This window comes from Lissotriton vulgaris, chromosome 5 (assembly GCF_964263255.1).
Source record: "Lissotriton vulgaris chromosome 5, aLisVul1.2, whole genome shotgun sequence".
In the NCBI taxonomy this organism is placed as follows: domain Eukaryota; kingdom Metazoa; phylum Chordata; class Amphibia; order Caudata; family Salamandridae; genus Lissotriton; species Lissotriton vulgaris.
In genome coordinates, this window is record NC_141693.1 from 245,925,013 (window position 1) to 245,945,446 (window position 20,434).

A 20,434-nucleotide genomic window follows, 5' to 3' on the forward strand; every position below is an offset into this window, starting at 1 on the left:
GAGAGGGAGACTTCCAGGACCACACATCATGGACATGATCACACAACTGGATAGTGCCAAAGTCTTTTCCCATCTTGATTTGAACAAAGGCTACCATCAATTGAGCTGAAAGAAAATTGTAGTTACATAACTACTTTTTTGACTCATGTTGGCTTGTTCAGATATAAAAGAGTCATTTGTGGTGTGCCGTCAGCTGCAGAAATCTTTCAGGATGTCATTTGTCGAGCGATTCAACCTGTCACACATACTCCTACGGTGGTGATATCCTTGTCTTTGGGGCTACCCTAAAGTTTCGTGACAAAGCACTCACACAAGTGTGCCGTCTGCTAGCTGATGCAAGTGTCACTTTGAACTCAGAGAAGTTTGAGTACCACAAAAACAGCTAAAATGTGTTGGCCATATCTTTTCTGAGAAAGGAATGCCTCCTGGCCCCTAGGACGCGTATGAGCGCTTACAGACGCTAGAGGATAAAGAAGTTATAGGTATCATGGAACAGTACTTGAAGTTGTTGATCAAATTTAGGAAATCTCTGCAAGGCCCTACCTAAATATGCTGTTTTTTAGATCTCTTCTTTTTAATTAATTTTTAATTACCCTAAGATTGGTTCTCCTGATCTCGCTTTTTAAATGGTAATGATTTCTCCGATACACTTTTCCATTTCTATTTTACTTATTTTAATGAATTGATCAAATTGTTTCTTTTATATTATCTCTGAAATTGTATGCTTGTATGATATTTTATGAAATATCGAATAAAGCTTATTTGAACTTTGAACTTTGACTCCTGACCCTGAAAAAGTACAAGCATTGTCATCTACTTGTCCCTCAGAACATGTTTCCATCCAGCTATCCTTTTTAATCATGGGCAACTACTCTTCCAGATACACCATGAATGTTCTGTTGAAATGGATTTCTAAGTGTGAGCAAAGCTTCAAGAAAATTAAACTTCCAATTGAAAATGAAACTGAAACTGCCTATTTTGATCCTAAACTACACACTGAGACTGTAGTAGATGCAAGCATGGTGGGATTGGGTTGCCCGACACAACGGACAGCAAGATGCACAGAGACACATTGTGGGCTATGCTAGCAGGAGTCCATCACAGACTGAACAGCTTACTCTCAACCGGAAAAGGATAGCTTAGCATTAGTAAGGGCTATGAACACTTCCATGTGTTTCTATATAGAAAGCATTTCACACTTAACATGGAGCACTGGGTGTTGCTCACCATTTTTGGGACTCCAAAGGCAGAGATGCCACCTCACATTGATAGGTGGGGGTTGCAACTTCAGGAGTACGACTACACCATTGTGCATAAGTCGGGGATGGATCAAAACCCCACAGACTACTTTGCAGGAGTGCCGTTACAATGTCACAATACAACATATAAGGCAGCAGAAGTGTATGCTAACTTCATAGTAAAGTCCAGCACACTTGAAACCAACAATATCCTGCATTGCACTCAGTCTGGCTTCCCTACAAATATGAGCAAGGAGACAGCGCTGTTGGAAGTAACTGAGGCAATCAAGGAGGTTCTGGATTCGGGTGGTAAGGCGATGCTGGTGATGCTGGACTTATCGGCAGCCTTTGACACCATCTCCCACAACGGTCTCCTTTCAAGACTCAACGTGATTGGTCTGCGGGGGCGGTGTTCAGCTGGTTCGAGTCCTTTCTTGCTGACCGCCGTCAAAGGGTCTGAGCTCCCCCATTCTCTGCCGCGGTGCCGTCATTGGAGGTAGGAGTCCCTCAGGGCTCAATTTTGAGCCCTACTCTTTTTAACATATTCATGGCCCCTTTGGCGGCACTGGCGTAGTCGTATGGTGCCCAGATCGTTTCGTACGCTAATGACACCCAGCTCCTCTTCTCCTGTAAGAAACATTCTGACTTCAATGGAGAGAGCATCAGAAGTTGCCTTGGGGCAGTGTTTGATTGGTTCCAGCTTAACAGCCTTAAGTGCAACTCGGACAAATCCGAAGTGCTCTTTTTCGGCTGTCCTCCCGATCCTAGGTGGCAGTCGTGGTGGCCCGAGGCCATGTTTCCTCCCTCCGGCGCATCCTCTATGGCCAAGAATCTGGGAGTGAAGATAGACAACAGCCTCACCTTGAAGCCTAGTCGGTAAATGCTTCGGCCTCCTTAAAATGCTTAGGAAATTTCTTCTTTTGCTTTCTCACGCTCACAAAAAAATCACAGTGCAGGCACTAATAGGCTCTCGTCTCGACTACGCTAACGTGCTCTATCTCGGACTTCCGGAATATCTTTTATCACTTCTGCAAATTGTTCAGAATTCTGCCGCGCGAGCTATCTTTGGCCTCCATCGGCGAGCCAGTGCAAGGGTTCTTTTGAAATCCCTTCATTAGCTTCCTATTCGGAAAGGCATTGTTTTCAAGGTGCTCACGCTGGCTTTCAAAGCTCTTCACGGCATTGGCGCTGAATATATCAGGAAACGGTTGGTGTTCGACCTGCCAGTTAGAGCGCTTAGGTCAGCTTCGCTGGCCTTGGCCGCGGTTTCTGCTATTAGGCGAACCCGTGTTGGAGGTCGTTCTTTCAGACGCCTGGCGCCACAATTGTGGAATGCCTTGCCGGTCTCTCTGAGGAAGAACGTCAACCTGTTAGCCTTTAGGAAAGAGCTTAAGTCCTGGCTTTTTGTTCAGTAGAGTCGGTTATCCTCCACCTGCCTGGTACCGCCTAGGGTTTGTAGCGCCGGGACACTCTTCGGAGTAGCTGAACGCTATATAAAACACACAACAACATAACATAACCTACAGCTTTATCTATTGAACTAATCACCACTGCCACCAATGCTGATCGAAACATCCTCACGTGCATGTGCATTATTGTAACATAGTCTTGGGGAAATCATACTCGACCTTGCACCAATGATGTTCAATATCAAAAGTTAAAAAATGTTCTGGAAGACCTTTCCATCACGCAAGATGGTGTCGTACTAATAGGGCCGAGAATAGTAATACCTGAGAGCCTGAGGCAACAAGTAATTGAACTAGCATGCAAAGGACACCGTGGTATTTCTGCCACCAAGAGAGCCCTCAGATATCAAGTGCGGTTTCTGCAGCTTGATGAATGAGTTGAATGTGAAATTAAAGCATGTCATCTGTTTAACTGCTTACAACCAAGATGACCCAGCATCTGCTAAATATGTCTGACCTTACTAAACAGGCATGGGAGAGACATGCAGTTGACTTGTTTGGGCCCCTCCTCATGAGGGTTATTAATGAGTACTCCCATTTTCCCCTAGTGGAAGATTTATTGTCAAACTCCCATGACATAGATATTTTTTCAGCATGGGGTGTTCTTTCCGTTTTTAAATCTGACAATGGCCCACCCTTCAATAGCACAGAGTTTAAGGACTTTCTTGGTCATTTGAACATTAAGCATCAGAAAGGTTTGCTTATTTGGCCGCAGGCAAATTACGTGGTCGAACAATTTATGGGTACCTTAAAGAGAATGATTCATTGTGCTGAGCTAAAAGGCATTGATCTCAAGTCATCCCTGTGTCCAGCCCTCCGTGCTTACAGATCTACTCCCCATTCTACAGCCAGAGAGTTACAGCACCTTGTCGGAATAGCCCTTGGAACTAAGCTTCTACAATGGACCACTAGCCGATCAATCGACCCGGATGAGTTTCTTATCACTGACACTTCCAACAAGAGAAGGACGATGGCTTATGCAGATTAGCGCCAATGCGTTCAGTACATGGTTTTAAAAAAAGGAGACTGAGTCATTGACAAGCAAAATTGGACCCATTAAACTGATACTCCATTGTGGCCAGTGAATGACACATAGTGACCACTCAGCTGCCTGGAAAGACCATACCCGGAGACTTGTTGCACTTTAAGCATCTGGCTCGATGTTCGACGGCTCCAAACCTCACGAGTGAAGCAGTTCCACCTGAGAGCTCAAGTCAATCATCTGGTCCGTCATCTGAGAAGCTAGATACGGTTGCACCCTTCTCACCCTTCCTATCTCATGCAACTCGAGCTTTAAGACTGGTGCAAGCACCTCGATGAGTCATTGAGGAGATCTAATGTATATATGTTGTCTTTACTTTTATTTAACAAAGGGGAGATGTTGTGTCATGTGCTTATGTGCACAAGGACTCTAGTGGTCCTCAGCAAACTCCTTACAAGCATTCCATAATCGGTTGGGAAGTATCTGGCTGTGTCTGGGTGTGATCAATATAAATTATGTCGCAGTACATTCAGTTAATGGTTGCATGCTGTTGAATAAAGATGGTCAAACAAGTGCTCCGTGTGTCGTGTGATCCTTTGCGTGCTCCATAGCTGGGTAGGATGCTATGGATACAGATGCAGTTCTAATTGCAGGCGCCCACCCGTTCCTCAGTGTCATTTCAGGAGGCAGATGCAGACTGGACCTCTTGCCTGAACGACGTGGATTTCAACCATCCCTGGCGTCGGAGCGCCGCAGCACTGGCAAGAATACGGAAGGCAGTACTTGCCACGTCCACAGCACAGTCAATCATTTCCTCCGAAGCTCTTTGCCCATCCTGAAGGATCTGGAGCGCTTCCGCTTTGGATGTTTCCGGAAGTTGCGCAAGCAGCACGGAAATGTCTGACCACATTTGACGGTCGAAACGACCTAAAATGGCCAGAGCATTTGCGGCACGGGCTGAAGTAGACGCCATGGACGAAAACTTCTTTCCAATTGCATCTAAACGTCGACCCTCTCTATCGGGAGGGGAAGTGATAGGTGCTGCTGGGTTGCGCGCACGACGTTGCGCTGCCTGAGTCACTACAGAGTCTGGCTTAGGATGTGAGAGTAAACATGCAGGCGAGCCCGTTGGGGCCTTATATTTCTTCTCTAATCGAGGTATTTGAGCAGGCAAGGAGTTAGGAGCCTGCATGATCTTTAGCCCCTCTTTCCAAACAAATTCTATGATTGGTATGGTATGGACTTGCCTATAAGGCTGGTTCTTAAAATCATAAAGGAAACAGTCTTCCTCTCGCTGCACCCTAGGTAACTTGAAGCGGTCTGCCGCTTTATCCATCAATTTATGGAAGCTAGCGATGTCAACCGGAGGTGAATCACTGGAAGCGCCCTGTTGTGGCGAAGATGTCTGAACTCGATAGTAATCGAATTCCGCCATATATGGATCTTGTTCATCATCTGTATCCTGATTAACCTCACCTTCCTCTCTTTCCGGCTCTGATTCATCATCCACATCTTGTTGTGAATTAGTGGGGAGAGTTGTACGCGGATTTTCTGAAGGAGCAGATTGCCTAGGAGGTGTTTGCTGAGGCTGAAAAGACATTGCTGCGTCAGAGGTAACATGTCCCGGAGTACCCTGGGGGGTAGGCGGAAATCTTCTATTATAATCATCCAACATATGCTGGAGGTTGGAAAATAGCGATACTGGAATAGCCGCCATAGGAACCTGCACGCATTGTTCCTCGTGCTGGTCTACAGTCTCATCCTCATCTTCTTCAGAACTAGTGTCCTGACATTTGATTATTAAATCCGATGGACTCTGAGCATCACCATAAACAGTTTCATCCGGAACTGATTCCGTCTCATGGTCCGATACGAACAACGGAGAAGGTGGCTGTAGAGTAGGTGTTTGCAGTTGGAGAGTAGAATCCTCCACAATGCTGATAGAAGACTCAGTTCCAGGGACTGAAGTGTCCAAGGGCACTAAGGGCATATTGGCGAAGGACAGAGAACTTGAAGCTGTCGTCGACACAGCCGTTGACGTAGACCCTTGCGTCGACGACGATGATTTTGAAACAGTCGTCGGAGACGGTGATGTCTTGGATGTATTCGTCGACATAGGAGGCTTTGATACTACCGTCGACGTTGTTTTTGTCGACAGGATCGTCGTCGAATCCCTGGATGAAAACTTCGCCGTCGACGAAGTTGTCGTCGACGAACTGGTCGACGTGGTCCTCGATGTCGACGGTGTTTTCGACGTCGACTGGGTCGTCGACGAGGTCTTCGACGTCGACGGTGTCTTCGACGTCGACGGTGGCTTCGTTGACGGAGTCTTCGTCGTCGACGGGAGCTTAGCTGTCGACGGGATCTTCGACGTCGACGGAACCGTCGACGATGATTTCTTCGTCGACGTTGGCTTCTTCGTCGACGATATAATAGGGACCGTCGACGAGACTGAAGAGGTAGAGGCTTTCGTAGACGTGAAAGCCGTTGACGAGAATTTCGCCGACGACGCCGACGTCGTTGTGACAGTAGTCGTCGACGAAGCCACAGTAGCCAATCTCGTCGATGGAATGGTCGTCGACGAGCCCGTCGACGACCGCGCTGTCATAAGTGTAACCACACTTATAGAGCCTGGAAAAGACGCCTGAGAGGCAGGTCTCGTGGGCGTAGACACAGCAGTCATAGTAGCAGTAGGTGGTACTGTAGCTACAGTCAAAGCCAGCTTTTTCTTCTTTAGAAAAGGAGATGGTAACTCCTGGACACTGCCACGCTTGGAAGCCACAGAAGAAGGACCTGACTGGAAACTTTCTGCGTCTGATAAAACTGCGTCCTTATCTTGAAGGCGCTTCAGCCATAAAAGGAGACGACCCTCCCTGTCTCTGAGGGTTTTAGGAGGGAAAGTTCTACAGAACTTACAGTCAGCCACCTTGTGTTCAGGATACAAGCAGTAAATACACTTTTGGTGGGGGTCCTTCTCAAACAAACGCAGTTTCCCACAGGAAGAGCAAGGTCTAAATAAAGACTTCTTACTTGACATTTTGAGAAAACACTGAGTAGAAGAGTAGGTATGAAGAAAACTGAGCAGAGCTCAGGGAGACTCCCTTCACACGATGTGCGGTAGAAAATCTGAGGGCTTGAGCTTCTGAGGAGAAGGTTCTAGAGGGTGCTTGAGCCTGATTGGCTGCAGTTTGGACTAACATAATGACACTGATATGTTGCAAATGAGTTTTTTCTCTCTAATGCATTCCTATGTAGGAACCTTTGTTGAGGTTTTTCAGTATATATTTTATCTGTTTTATTATGTATTATGATATTACATATGTATATATATTAGCATTATTGCTATTTTATTTACCGTGGGACTCCCACTTCGACGACGGGGAATATTCAAGCATGTGAATCTATGAAAGACACCCCTAATACTGGAGAAGCTCGGTTGTTCTCTTTCAATTTTAAAAATGCTGTAATGCTACACCTGCTTCAAGTTGCATTAGCAATGTGTTATATGGCGTAGCTGTAACAACGTCCAGACATAAACATGAGGTTAAAATGTGGTGTTGTAATGTAACAAAGACCATCAGTGGTGGCCCTCCTATGGGAAGGATCATATCTATTTCTATAAAGGACACTATATTTAGGGCCATATGTAGGTAATTTCAATTTACCTATTCTTAAATACCGAATATTACTGATTCGGTATTTAAGAATAGGTAAATGGGATGTAAATAATTATTCAGTAAATTTAACCGAATCGGTAGGATTCGGTAATTAAGAATCGGTATTTACCGATTCAGTAATTCCCATTCATACCTATGGGCCTGGAGGCCCATAGGAATGAATGGGAAGCCATTCAGTAGTACCGATTCAGTAAATACCGAATCGGTAATAGGGGGAACATTTTCAAGGGTGGCAGGGTGTCACATTGACACCCTGTTGCACCCCTGAATAGTGTATGGGTGCACATGTGGCACACATACATGCCCTAAGGGCATGTATGTCTGCCACATCGCACTGTTGTAAAAGCAAAATAATTGCTTTTTTAAAAAATGTTTTCGATATTTACCACCAACTTGTAGTTGGTGGTAAAAAACGAATCCTTAACTCAGGAATGCACTAACTTGAGTGCTCCCTACATTACGGATTCCGTAATTTACCGAATCTGTATGTTAAGAATTCAGTAATCTACCCATTCCTTAAATTACCGATTCAGTAAAATACCGAATCCAGGAATCATGCCACCTACATCTCACCTGCATCTTTGCCCGAGCACGCCAGGGAATACATCCATTGACCGACTAAACCGGTTTACCCTGGCGCCGCCTGATTACGATCCCGTAACGCGGCAACCCACGGCTGATTCAGGGCTGCTGGTTCGGGCTTATCCTCACGGCATAATCAGTATTAGTACGCTGCCTTGGCATTTCTTAGGTTTTTAACGTTAAGGCAATTATTGATTGTCCTGATGATGGTCCCCATGACTCAATAAGGGGACCGAAACGCCGTCGACTTGTCTAGCACCCTATACAAAAAACTTGAATTTCAAACTACTGTAATGGTGCTTTTTGACATTTCTGTATAATTTGAATGTGAACAGAAAAACGTTTGCTTGCCTTAAAAAACCCTTCTATTGTTCACCATCTGTAATCACCCCGCTAGTGTTGGGCACAGGCTTGTGTACCACACGGGTGTACTGTGGAAGGTATTTTTCGCTATATGGATTAACTGTTTATTAAGTAAACTTGAATGACCTCTGTCCAGCTGGACATGTCACTCCAAATATAGATCTGACTTTGTCTATATTTACTGTTTCATATGTTATGGAATGCATGGGACCACTGTTGTTTGAAGACCTACATCTCAAAAGCCAAATACCGGCGGTAATTTCGGCCGTTACTGACCGGTAGTGGGCGATCTACATCTGGCCCCTAATGTTTGATGGTGCAAGTACTGGAAAGAGTGCAACATTGATTAACTTTCATGTAAACCTCCTACCTATTTCATGTAAACCTCCTACCTAAATAGTGCCCTGAAAACTAGAGCTTGTAACTAAATGTAGCATGAGTTACACCCAAAATGTCAGTGGTCTCATTCACACAGGCAGTGCTATCCCGGAAAGAAGTTAGTCCCAGGTGTTATCTAGGGTTAAGTTGCCCCAGGGCCTCGCAACACTCCATCAAAAGCCTCACTTTGGATGTGTCCACTTTTAAGGCAGAAGTGTATTGTCTGAGTGAACCTGAAGGCTGACCTTGTTGTGAATTGATTAGTGCAGTCGTTGCTTCATTTTTCGCAACTCTTGTGCCACTGTTTGTTTTTATTGAAGGTCTTCTATCCATCTTCTCATCGAAATTCAGTCAAAACTTTCCATTATTTTTTCAGAGGACAACAGACTCTACAAATTGGAATTAAAGACCTGAGCGTTGAAATTCCGGAAGCCTCTGACTTCAACAAACTCTCAGTCTGCAGAACAGTGAGTGTGGCCTGTTTTTCTTTTGTGGAATGATAGAAGTACAATATCACCAGAAAGTAACCAAGCCAAGGGATCATTTAGGGTTCAGTGAAGCAGGAGCTCTGGTAAACATTTGTGGAGCTCCTGTTCCACTGACCTCATCATGGTTCACCTGCAAAATTTAGAGGTGTGGAGTTCTTCAGAGTTTCTGGGAGTAACCAGCGCCTCAACTGGCTCCGCCTTAGACATCACTTGACTCTGCATAACATCGTTGCCCACTCAATTTATGGTGGGAGCAGCTATCTCTCATTTTCCCTGTCTTGGCCCATTATGTGGAGCATGAAGGACCCGGTAAGGGGAAACAAACCAAGGCCATGCTGCACAGCTATAAACTTCCTGTGTGCCTGGCCACGGTTACTTTGCTTTTCAGAAACAAATTCCTGCTCCCGGGATTTGTTTCTGAAAAGCAGAATTAAATGATAAGTGGACCAAAAACATGGTGCCTGCTATACATTCAGCCTACTGTACATCTGCGGCACGAGTGCTTTACTGTAGGCACAGAGGTCCCCACCACCAATGCGAGGATCTCCAAATACACTGGGCAGTCCAGCATTGGAGGCAGTTGCTTAACAGTGCAACTCATGTTGATCCTCATTGGGCCTTAGCTTGGCTATACCAAGTACCGTAAATGGACAAGATAAAACTTCCGCCAGGAAGTACTCATCCTTATTGCTGCCACTTGCCAGGGGATTGCCTGAGCTTCAGACGGGCAGGATTGCATTGGTAACTTTAGTTTGTAATGGGAGGGATTCGCAATCAAAACTTTGTTTCCCTTTGGCCTGACCTCGTCGCCCTATATCCATAGTAGGTTAGCACTGCAATGGTATGTACTTCTTAGCCTGTTCGATTAACAGAGGCAGGCAGCTTCTGAGAAAGGAGGGGGGAATTAACAGATTCTATGGTGAGTTACTTGGACATATTTTCCATTTCTCGCGGTCTTTTCCTATGACTTGGGAATACCTGACAATATTGTCCAGGACCCTTTATTATCTGGCTCATTAGTAAAACGTTAAAAATAAAGGGGCACATGCATCAACATAAGGAATTGCGATTCCTTAATAGCGATTTTTTTGAAATCGTTATTTAGGAATCTTATGCATGTAGGAATTGCTAAAAAGATTGCGATTCCTACATATTCCTTCATTGGGATTTGCAATTAAGGAATAGCTTCCCATTCATTCCTATGGGCTTATAGGCCCATAGGATTGAATGGGAATTGCATGCGCAATTTGCGAGTACCAAATAGGTACTCGGAAATTGAGCATGCAATTTCAAGGGTGCCAAAAGGACACACTGATGCACCCCTGAAGTTGCCATATGACCACATGTTGCACACACACATGCCGCAAATTACCATCAACTTTAAATTGATGGTATTTTGCAATCACAAATTGCAAAATTGCAATTTAAAATTGCAACATGCATTGCATTTAGGGAATCTCAATTTGTGATTCCCTAAATGCATCGCAATTTAAGTAATCACAAAGTTTGCAATTACTTACATTGTGAATTTGCATTTGGGTTGATGCATCACAAATGAAAAAGTACAGGTCGCAAAGGGGCAGATTCTCCAAATCTGCCCCTTTACGACCGGTTTTTAGAATGATGCATGTGCCCCAAAACTTAGGAATTGATGATATGAGGTTGGACATTGGTAGATGAGTTGTCATATTCATGCATTGCTATATAGTAATATCTATTGGCAGATTTCAGGAGCAGTTTCATTTCTTTCAAATGAAAGTTCCATGGTTTTCCTTATACACAGGGGATGAGAGGCAACGACGTCACTAAGAATATTAGAGTATCCTTAAATGTAACTCCATCTTTATATATTTTGGGTTGAACATTTTATTGAAAGTATCAGCTGAATGAAAAGAGAACATTCTCATGTACTGATGATTGTATTTGTTTTGTGGTTTTAGAATGCACCATGATGCTGTTCCCTTTGTTTTCAGAACAGAAAAAACAAAATCCCCAGTGGAGGACAGCCATATAACCTGCCTATGGCCATAATGCATCCCAACCACCCATACACCAGAAGTCTGCCAGAAAAGCTGCCAAGCAGTAGTAGGAAGACAAAAGTAAAACAGAGGTACTGCACTCACATAAATACTATATAATCCTAGCTGTGGCCTGGGCCCCTGAAAAATCGAATGTGGCTCAATAGAAGAAGTGAACACCACATGGTCAAGAAGCCTTGTGTACTGGCAAGTGGCACTGGGGCCTGTGAAGTCCCTTATTTTCATAGATTTCATCTGCCTCCTCCATTTCATCGGTTTAATCATCACTGAATAAGTTCTCAATAAATTGTCCACCTCATGAACAGGGGCGGCTCCTCCGTCCACTTACATCACCCCCAAAGCCACAGACATGAAAAATAAAATGATAATTCATTACCATTTTTTTTCATCCTCCATCCTGAACAGAGCGTCTGGACGGGGGAGTGGCCGCTGCTGAGTGACAGCAGCAGGGAGAAGGCTGGGCTGCCTTTTGGACTTGTTTAAAGTGCGCATGTCTTTTTGGCCAGCAATCTTGAGACGGCAAGCCACACATGCACGCTTTAAACCTCTCAACCCAGCTGTTTTAAGGGTGAGGCTGCTCCCTCCAATCAGGGTGCTGCTCGCATGCTGCATGTGAGCTGCGCCAGTATCGGACAAGGGATTTTCCGGGTGGCAAGGCTGCTGTGGAAGAAAGAAGACTTTCACACCTGAGGACGTCGTATTCAGCTCCAAGGAAGTTTTTTTTAACATTATTTTCACACACGCGCCATCACCCATAGATGCCAGCCACCACTGCTCATGAATGGGGTGGGCAAGTGGTAGAAATAGACAGGATCAGCAGAAGCCTTGCCAGTCCTTCCCACTAATGAGATGCAGTAAGCCAGAAAAAGTTCTGAAAGGACTGAAGGGCCTGAATGCCCAGATACAGTGGACGGTGTAGCAGTTGCGCTTACATGGCTTGCTTAGTCACATGTGTCTCGGGAATTGTTTTGGGCATCAATCATAGAAATGCTATTTGCTAAAATTTTTGGATTCATGTTCATTCATAAAATGGTACAAAAGGGGGTGGTGATGGATGGAGCATCTGAATCAATCAAACACTCACACCCAGTCAAGGGATCTGGGTTTAATCCATCACCGTTATTTAGCCCACTCTGCCACCCCAGTTCAGACATGGCTATATGCAAATCAGTCTGACCCTGTGCCTCATGGGAACAGTCCAGCCCGAACTGCCAAGCCATGTCTTCCCTGGACCGGAAACAAGCTTCCGAGGACAGGTTTCTGCCATTCCAGCCGTCTTCAGCCCGGCTTGCTTGAATCCAGTGGCAAAGTGAGCAAGGGAATCACGTCTGAGAATACCCTGCCACACTTATGGCGGCCAAAAGCGGTACAAAAGGGGGTGGTGATGGACGGAGCATCTGAATCAATCAAACGCTCACACCCAGTCAAAGGATCTGGGATTAATCCATCACCGTTCTTTAGTCCACTCTGCCACCCCAGTTCAGACATGGCTATATGCAAATCAGTCTGAACCTGTGCCTCATGGGAACAGTCCAGCCCGAACTGCCATTCATAAAATGGTTTACCTGGGATTACATACCGAGATAACAAATTTCAATCGGATCCAGAACTGAGCAGCAGGTCGGACTTTCAGCTTGCAATTTAACCACATTACCCCAGCCTTAGTCCTTCAATCACTTCACATTATTCAAACGATCTTCTTTCATGAAAAACAATTGTGTCTATGCACAAAGAAGTACCGAGGCTCCCAAGCAGTGCTTAATTCGTTAAAAAAAAAAGTAAAAAGGGCCAGGATTCATGATATTGCTCGAGATGCCCCTGCAGTTTGCACCATAAACTAGACCTGCCATTGCTGCTATTTGCCATTTAAACACTCCCTAGTAAGCATCAAACTTCTACAAATGTGGACACTTTGGACAACTGCAGATCACCTAAGTGTATGTTTATATTCTAAACAGATGTTCTGTGCTCAGAAATAGAAAGACAGACAGCGCCACCATGTGGTAGGCTGTCAGAAATAAGGGCAGGTGTCAAGCTTTAGAGTTTGGCAGAGAGGGTACTCCATACAAAGACGATGGAGTACCTTCTATTGGTCTGCCTGCCCAATTTAGAGCTTACTGGATGCAGTATGGTTACTCCAGCTCTGTCTCTAACATAGTCTTCTGACGGCTCAACAGAGCGACCGTCCACCCAATTTAGAGTGAACAGTCGGATGCCTTTTTATTTTGATATCCGTTACCTGGTGGTGGCGAACGACAGAACAAAAAATAAATGACCTCTACACCACAGGAGAAAACTTCTATGGTGTGGTGCAAATAGTTACCAGTGACTGATGCACACCAAACTTTTCAATGGCTTTGTATGAACCACTGTGATGGCGGTTCACACATATCTATAAAGCTCACCGCCAGGTCGGTGGTGAACTCTCCGTTTGGTGGGTGGAGGTTGGGTGGTGGACTTAAATTCCTCCCCACCCTGATTGCCTTTACTTCCAGTCATATGGAAAATCGGATCCATGGTCGAGCATTCTCCTAATTCGCTCCTAAAACATGGAACAACCTTTCACATAAGAGCCTCCTTCTCACTTCCTGAATTCCACAAGTAGCTGAGGACCTGGCTTTTCAAGTATTCCAGCTGGGCCCTCGGTTTGGTTAGACTCACACCTGCTCTGTGCCAGTATACTCTCCCTGGTGAAAGTGTACTCTGCAAATCTGCATAACATAGCTACACAAAAATTGTTTTTAAAAGTGCTAAGCGTGTGGCTCAGAGCACGGGACTGGCTTTTTTACCGAGCTCCAGCACCTCTACAAGGCTGGCCTGAAATTAATCTGAGTACAGTTGAGCTAACCCTCTGTGGTAACTACGGCACGCAAACTAATGCAAGCTTCTAATTCACTTTATACTAATTACTTCAAGCATTAGGTAGGTTTAACTATGAGCTGGTTAAAGTTGAGTATGGTGTGTTAGAATCAATCATAGAACTAACCACTTGCTCTGAGGGTCTTTATTAACATTCTGGAAGTGTTAGACTGGTTTGCTTACTCAACCAATTATACTAACACACTTGAAATGGTCATTTAAAACCAAAGCTCAGAATTGTAATAGGCAGTCTCTGGTGACATGGAGCATTTGGTGTCTGTAATTACTAGGTACCAGAAAGGGTGGAACTCATCACAATGTATGAGAGCTAAGATGGTTGCATTTCTGTGCTAAAGTTATGTAACTATCTCCTATATAAACCACTGCCTCTTTCAGCACATATATGTTCGTGGCTTGTATAGCTGTAGATACACATGCTCTTCATATTCCTACTATCTCGTTTGGAGTCTGATGGTGCAACTTGTTTTTCTTTGAAGAAGACTTTTAAATCACAAGTTATAGGAATTACTCCTACTACTGATTTATGTGTTATTTATTTGTGACATTTGTAAAGCGCACTGTTACCGTACGGTGTCCTGGCGCTGTCTTGATATCTCCTGAAGCTAAATCCACGGAATTATTTTACAAAAAGCCATGTTTTTAGCTTTCTCCGAAAGGTCATCAACTCAGGGGACAGTCAGAGTGCCACAGGAAGAGCATTCCAGGTCACTGCCACCCCTCGGCTAAAACTCCTGCCTCCCCAATACACTTTCCTGATGCGTGGGGTCTTGATCAATTCCAAAGTGGCTGACCTCAAAAGTCTACCTGGTTTGTACAGGTGAAAATATTGCCCCAGGAATGCTGGGCCTATACCATGGGTAGCCTTATAGACAATGCACATGCTTTTGAATAGGATCCGCTTCCTTACTGGCAACCAATGTAGTTTCACCAGTTCATGGGAGATAGATGCAAACTTAGGCAAGCCTGTAAGTAAGCGCGCTGCTGAATTCTGCAGTATCTGTAACTTGTCAAGTACTCCCTGCTGGCTTCAAGGAGCAAACTGTTGCAGTAATCCAATCGTGAGAGCACCAAGGCTGTCACAACTGTTTTTTTACATTCCCCTGTAAATAGACTGTGATTGTTTATTTATAATGAATTGTTCTATTTGTAGTGTGTGTTTGTATTTGTCTACTTCTATGGTGTACTTTTATGATCCTCAGTGATCGAAATAAAGTCTTTGATTGATTGATTGATTCATAAACATTTTCCATGTATTTACTGTATTCTTGCAAAGGTAAAACATACGCAAGCCAGAGAGCATGGGAAAAGGATCTCAGTGAATGATAGAGGTCGGTTAGTGTTTCAAGAGGCCCATTATTCATAAGGGTACCTTACCCCATAGTGGTTGAAGGATACCCATGGTTGGATGGAAAATGTTGGAGGTGTAAGATCCTTATGTGATGACCCTAAACAAAGTTAGACCACATTTTGGTAAGAGAACCTTGGCCAAACAAATGTAGTTACGGTGTTCTCAATGTGTGAATATTCAGAGGAGATGATATATGGTCTCCAGTGGTCGACACAAAAGACATTCCAATATATAGCCATGCCTTGCCCAAACATATGCTGGTTCCAGCAAGGATGCTACTAGCCTCTAGTTGCAACAAGACACATGCATTCAACAAGGATGTATATGCACAGAGACTGGGGTATTCAATATAACTTGAAAAACTGTCCTATAGTCTAAACCAGTAGGAGGCTGGCTTTTATAAGATGTGGAGACTGCTAATTGCTTACGCCACTGATTTGGGAAATTTTAAAATGTATCCACCATGACTGATGGCTCTGCAAATGTTTGATTTTGAGATATAGGGGAAGGGGAGACCACGGGGGAAACTAGTTAATATGAGGCAGGTGGATACTTCACAGCATTTTCAGAGTACACTCCTGGGAGTGAGTGAGCGTTGGGGGATGTTTATGGTGGCCAGTTCTATAGCCTTCCAAATGAGTCAATGTTTTGTTTGATTCTGTATTACTGGAGGTCTGCTCAAGTGTGTAATGTAGTCTCTGCATAATTATATACTGTAAACACTGACTTCAAAATGAGGATTTAAAAAAGACGTTTAAAAATATAACAAAGACTGACACCCAAAGCAATGACATTAACTGAGTGCCAGACATTCGCGTAGACGCCAGGCTCTGGTGTGAGAATGCCTCCTCCTGGCAGCAGTAGAGTCATTCTGCTTGGTCAGACATAGTCAAAAGATGGAAAATCTACTTGGTGTCTGTTACTGGTGCATGAAAATAGTTCTGACAGGTCAACACCTAGAGATTATAAGGCCCTAAAGGCATATACGGCTTCACGAAAAGAAAAGACCACTTCCAAGACGATACATTCTCTCCCCACCAAGTTACCCTCTGCTGCTTCAGAGAAGTTCAGAGAGTTGTCCTTTCTGGTCACTACATTGTCATCCAGAGATAGTCATCTGGATCCTCTTGTCAGTGTTTTGTTTTCTGGTTATGTTCCCTCTTATCATCCTTGTAGTGTTCTTCTGAGTTGGGCACTTCTGATGTTTAATTGAAGCCTTAGCTTGCTGGGAGTGTCATTGTCACCTAGGGCAAGGCAAGATGAAGGTTATCACTGGTATTGTCTTTATTCCGACGAAGACACGACCACAGGGGCTTTCTAGTCCTAGCAACTAAGATGGATACTCTGCTAAACATGTGCAGAAAAGGTTGGCTTCGGTGACTTTTAAATGCCTTCTCTATTTCACTCCTACCATCTTACCACACATGGAAGAGAGGATGGAAATTGATGTGTCTTGACAAGGATACCATGTAAATAAAGCTATAATATCTGAAACTGTTTAATGTCTTTTTGGGGGGTATTTTGTTAGCTTTTCTACGGAAGCAGGAAGTTCAGAGGTTCCCCTTGCACAGAGAGGTTCCACCAGCCAGCAGTCCTGTGCCAAGAATCCTGCAATCCAAGGTCCCAAGAGCCAACTTCTTGATAACAGGAAGATGATCCTGCATCAAGTGAAGGAGCGACATTACACCGGCCCTGTACAGAATGGCTCCCCTCGCTACAAAATGGATGAAAAGGTCAGACTTGTATTTGATGACATTGACACTGGAAAGGAAAAGTGGCTTAGTACAATTCTGAAAAACCAGATGTGTTAGAAAAAATCATTGTCATTGCCATTTACAGGCTAAGCACTGTCTTTTATTATATTACATTGTAGCGCCAGCCCAGTAATCGGCGGGCAAGCGTCCACATCACATAAGGAAGCCAGATGTGTGTCATTGTCTGCAATTTAAACTTCTCATCAGAAAAGTCAAACTGAATGTCCCAGGCTAAACTCAATTGATCCTCTCACTCGCATGCAGCTGAGTTGTGACAAGTCATGACCGTGACCAGAAACTTGCATTCTTACTGCCATTAGCAGACTCTCATTTCCTCTGAATTTGTTTGCCATTGATGTTGTGATACTAGGACAACAGTTGGATATCCTGACAGGGTTAAGGAGATCCAGACTCTACTGTACAAAATAAAGTGTAATTAATCTTGAGAGAGATAATACTTCTTTCAGAAGGATGAAAGGATAGTCAGCTGTCTGCTGCAGGAACAGAGGTACCCTGAACTTAGCAGGTCGAACAGCATTGGATGACAGCTTCAGCGCCCCTGTCCTATCATCTTAGTTATATGTATAGCGCTTGGGGCCACATCACAAAACATTTTTTACTGGCGCTATTTCATGCGGCTAATTAAGGCCGTTTTTGATACAAAGACCTTTTACCAGCGTATTATGAAAGCAGACTTAAGAATGTTGTAGTGTGTTGGTGCACGTTTATTGTGGTGCATTTCCGTTGCTTTCGTGATGTGTTTTGCTGGTTTGGTGCTGTTATGTTTTTTGCTGCATTATTTCATTGTGTTATAGTTGTGCTGTACTGTGGTGGTTTTGGGTTTTGTCTTGTGCCCTGTTATGTTTTTGTTAGTATTATTTTGATTTGGTTATGTCATTTTGTAGTGAACTGTGGTTTTGTGGTTGCTACATTTCCAGCTAAGAACAGCAAGCACACTCTGTTCAAACCCTAGTGGCAGACCAGGCAAGTGTATAACACTGTCTAAGGTGGTAAAATACTCTTGCAGTTTTGGACACCAGTCAGCCCACAACTGGCAGAGACCTATCTTAAACTTGCACTTTCAGTCCTCACTTTATATTATACAGCCCATGGTGCCTTATGTAAGTCAAGAGGGCTGGAGCCATGACAGATGCTCAAGGTAACCACACACTACCTAAATGATTTCCATTTAGGTTAATTGTTTGCAAAGTTACCTTTTGTGATTTCGTGAACATTGAATATTAATTCTGCCCTCCTGGGCCTATAATGGACAGTCATAGTGTTCTAGTGGCCGATGGCTGCAAAGGCAGCTGTAGAATCGGGTACATTTGGAACTCAAGAGTGTAACAGTCGAGAAATATCGCACTCTCCAGCACGGCAGGAGAACATTTCACAAATCAGCTATTCCAGGCACCTCTGCTTCTGGAACTGTTGAAGGCGCGCTAATATTATGCATAATTTATGTATGTATGTAAAGCATACAGACCGAAAAACCAACCAGAACGCGTTGGGAAAAGGAAAAAGTTAGATCGTTTAGACTGAGTTGTGTACTGGAATGATCTGTGTGTGAATGAAAAAACATGTTTATCATTCAAGATGTCTGCTTCTTCAGCCTTCTAGGGTGTTCAGAGGGACAGAGATTGACCTGGAAAGCATAAAGAACCAACCCTACCTGTGGAAGAAGTACATCGATGGAGCTGGACCCAATGGCAGAATTAGAATGTCAGGTGGGTATCTGAACAGAGGAAACTTGCTGCCACCTTTAATGCTACCTCGCCTCTTTGCCCTAGAGCAAGGGCTGAAAAACATTCGTTGGGGCACAACCCAATCTACTTTCTGTTAGGAGCCCTCCTGTGGTCCTACTGAGCCTGGACTGGTGGCTTAGTGGACTAATGCGTCCTCTTCACGAATCTGTGTTTGACCTCATCGTCACAAGTTCAAACCCTTGAGAGTCCAGTCAGCCTTTCATCCTTCTGAGAAGATAACAACAAACATCTGTTATTCAGTGTCAAAATACCCTAAGGCAGTGGTTCTTAAACTGGGGTCCCGGGACACCTGGTAGTCTGTTTTGCATACTCAGGAGGTCCACGAATATTTAAAAGATTAAATAATATTAACAGATAAATAAGATGTATATAAATCAAGAAGAAAAATATAAAATTGAAGATTTTAAAACGTAGTGTAAATGTGAAGGAATTTTTTCAGTGAAAGCTAAAAATTAAACTAGTATTCTGAGATTGATTCATGGGAGCAGTGAACGTGCATCAAACAGAATGCATTGTGAACTATAGGTGACCTCACTTGAATTTAAAGAAGCTCCAAACTTCTAATTAAAATTAAACTTTTGACTGTTTTATACTTGTTTGTGAAATAACTTTAAATATGTAATCATTTAAGTATTTGTTTGATGAATGATTGCTTCTATATTTTTGTGTATTGTTTAGTGGTTCAAATAATTGAAATGTCTAAGGCCTGGGTTCCCAGATTCCAATAATAATTCAGTGGAGTCCCTGGATTCCAGTAATGGTTAGGTGGGATCCACTGAAGTTAGAAGGTTAAGAACCACTGCCCTAAGGCATGACTGTGCACTTTACAAATTCTGTTTTCTTACAGTATCAAAGCACATTACAGTGTAAGCATCTGAGAAAAATCAATGAGTGATCCCAAAACGTAAATTAAGGTTGAACATCTCTGTTTGCTATGGTCAGCTGTGTATATCTGTTCTGCTCTCCCTCCTTGTTAACTGGTTACACACCTAGGGCCTAATTACGATGTCCTGACACCGTTGCAGTCTGGAACTGACCGACCTTAGGTTGGCATTTCCGACCGCCAGAGTTGTCGGAAACATCCATTCCGCAATTGCTGCTTGTGCAGCAGGCGAAAAAGACCTGCAGCTCAAGCTACCATTGGGTAATGGATGTTTTCAAACATCCCTACACCATGTGGCAGGCACCAAGTGGTACCTGCCACGCGGTGCAGGGATTTTTAGGGGAGCACCATCGGTGCCCCCATAGCGGAGGGCAAGGGGGAAGGTGGCCCTCCTAAGGGCCCACACAGACACTTTCCAACAGCTTTTCCATGTTAGATAGGCCAACATGAAAAGGCTGTCGGAAAGTGGCATCATAATCCTGACAGTGGAGCTGAGCCTGGCTCCATTGTCATTAGGGATTATGGTGGCTTCTACGCCCTGACGGGCTCCTTGAGCCTGTTATAAGTGCATCAGAATCCCGCCGCAGGTA

General features: G+C 44.1%; 1 protein-coding gene across 1 annotated transcript in view; it reads left to right on the forward strand.

Annotated features, from left to right (window-relative positions):
* C5H9orf43 (chromosome 5 C9orf43 homolog) overlaps window positions 1–20,434 on the forward strand; it is a 204,356-nt gene that overhangs the window by 147,494 nt on the left and 36,428 nt on the right. The window contains exons 8-11 of the mRNA XM_086920032.1: window positions 9,063–9,153; window positions 11,148–11,284; window positions 16,970–17,174; window positions 18,808–18,922. Of these exons, the coding sequence (XP_086776158.1) occupies window positions 9,063–9,153; window positions 11,148–11,284; window positions 16,970–17,174; window positions 18,808–18,922 (548 nt within the window). The remainder of the gene's footprint in view (window positions 1–9,062; window positions 9,154–11,147; window positions 11,285–16,969; window positions 17,175–18,807; window positions 18,923–20,434) is intronic.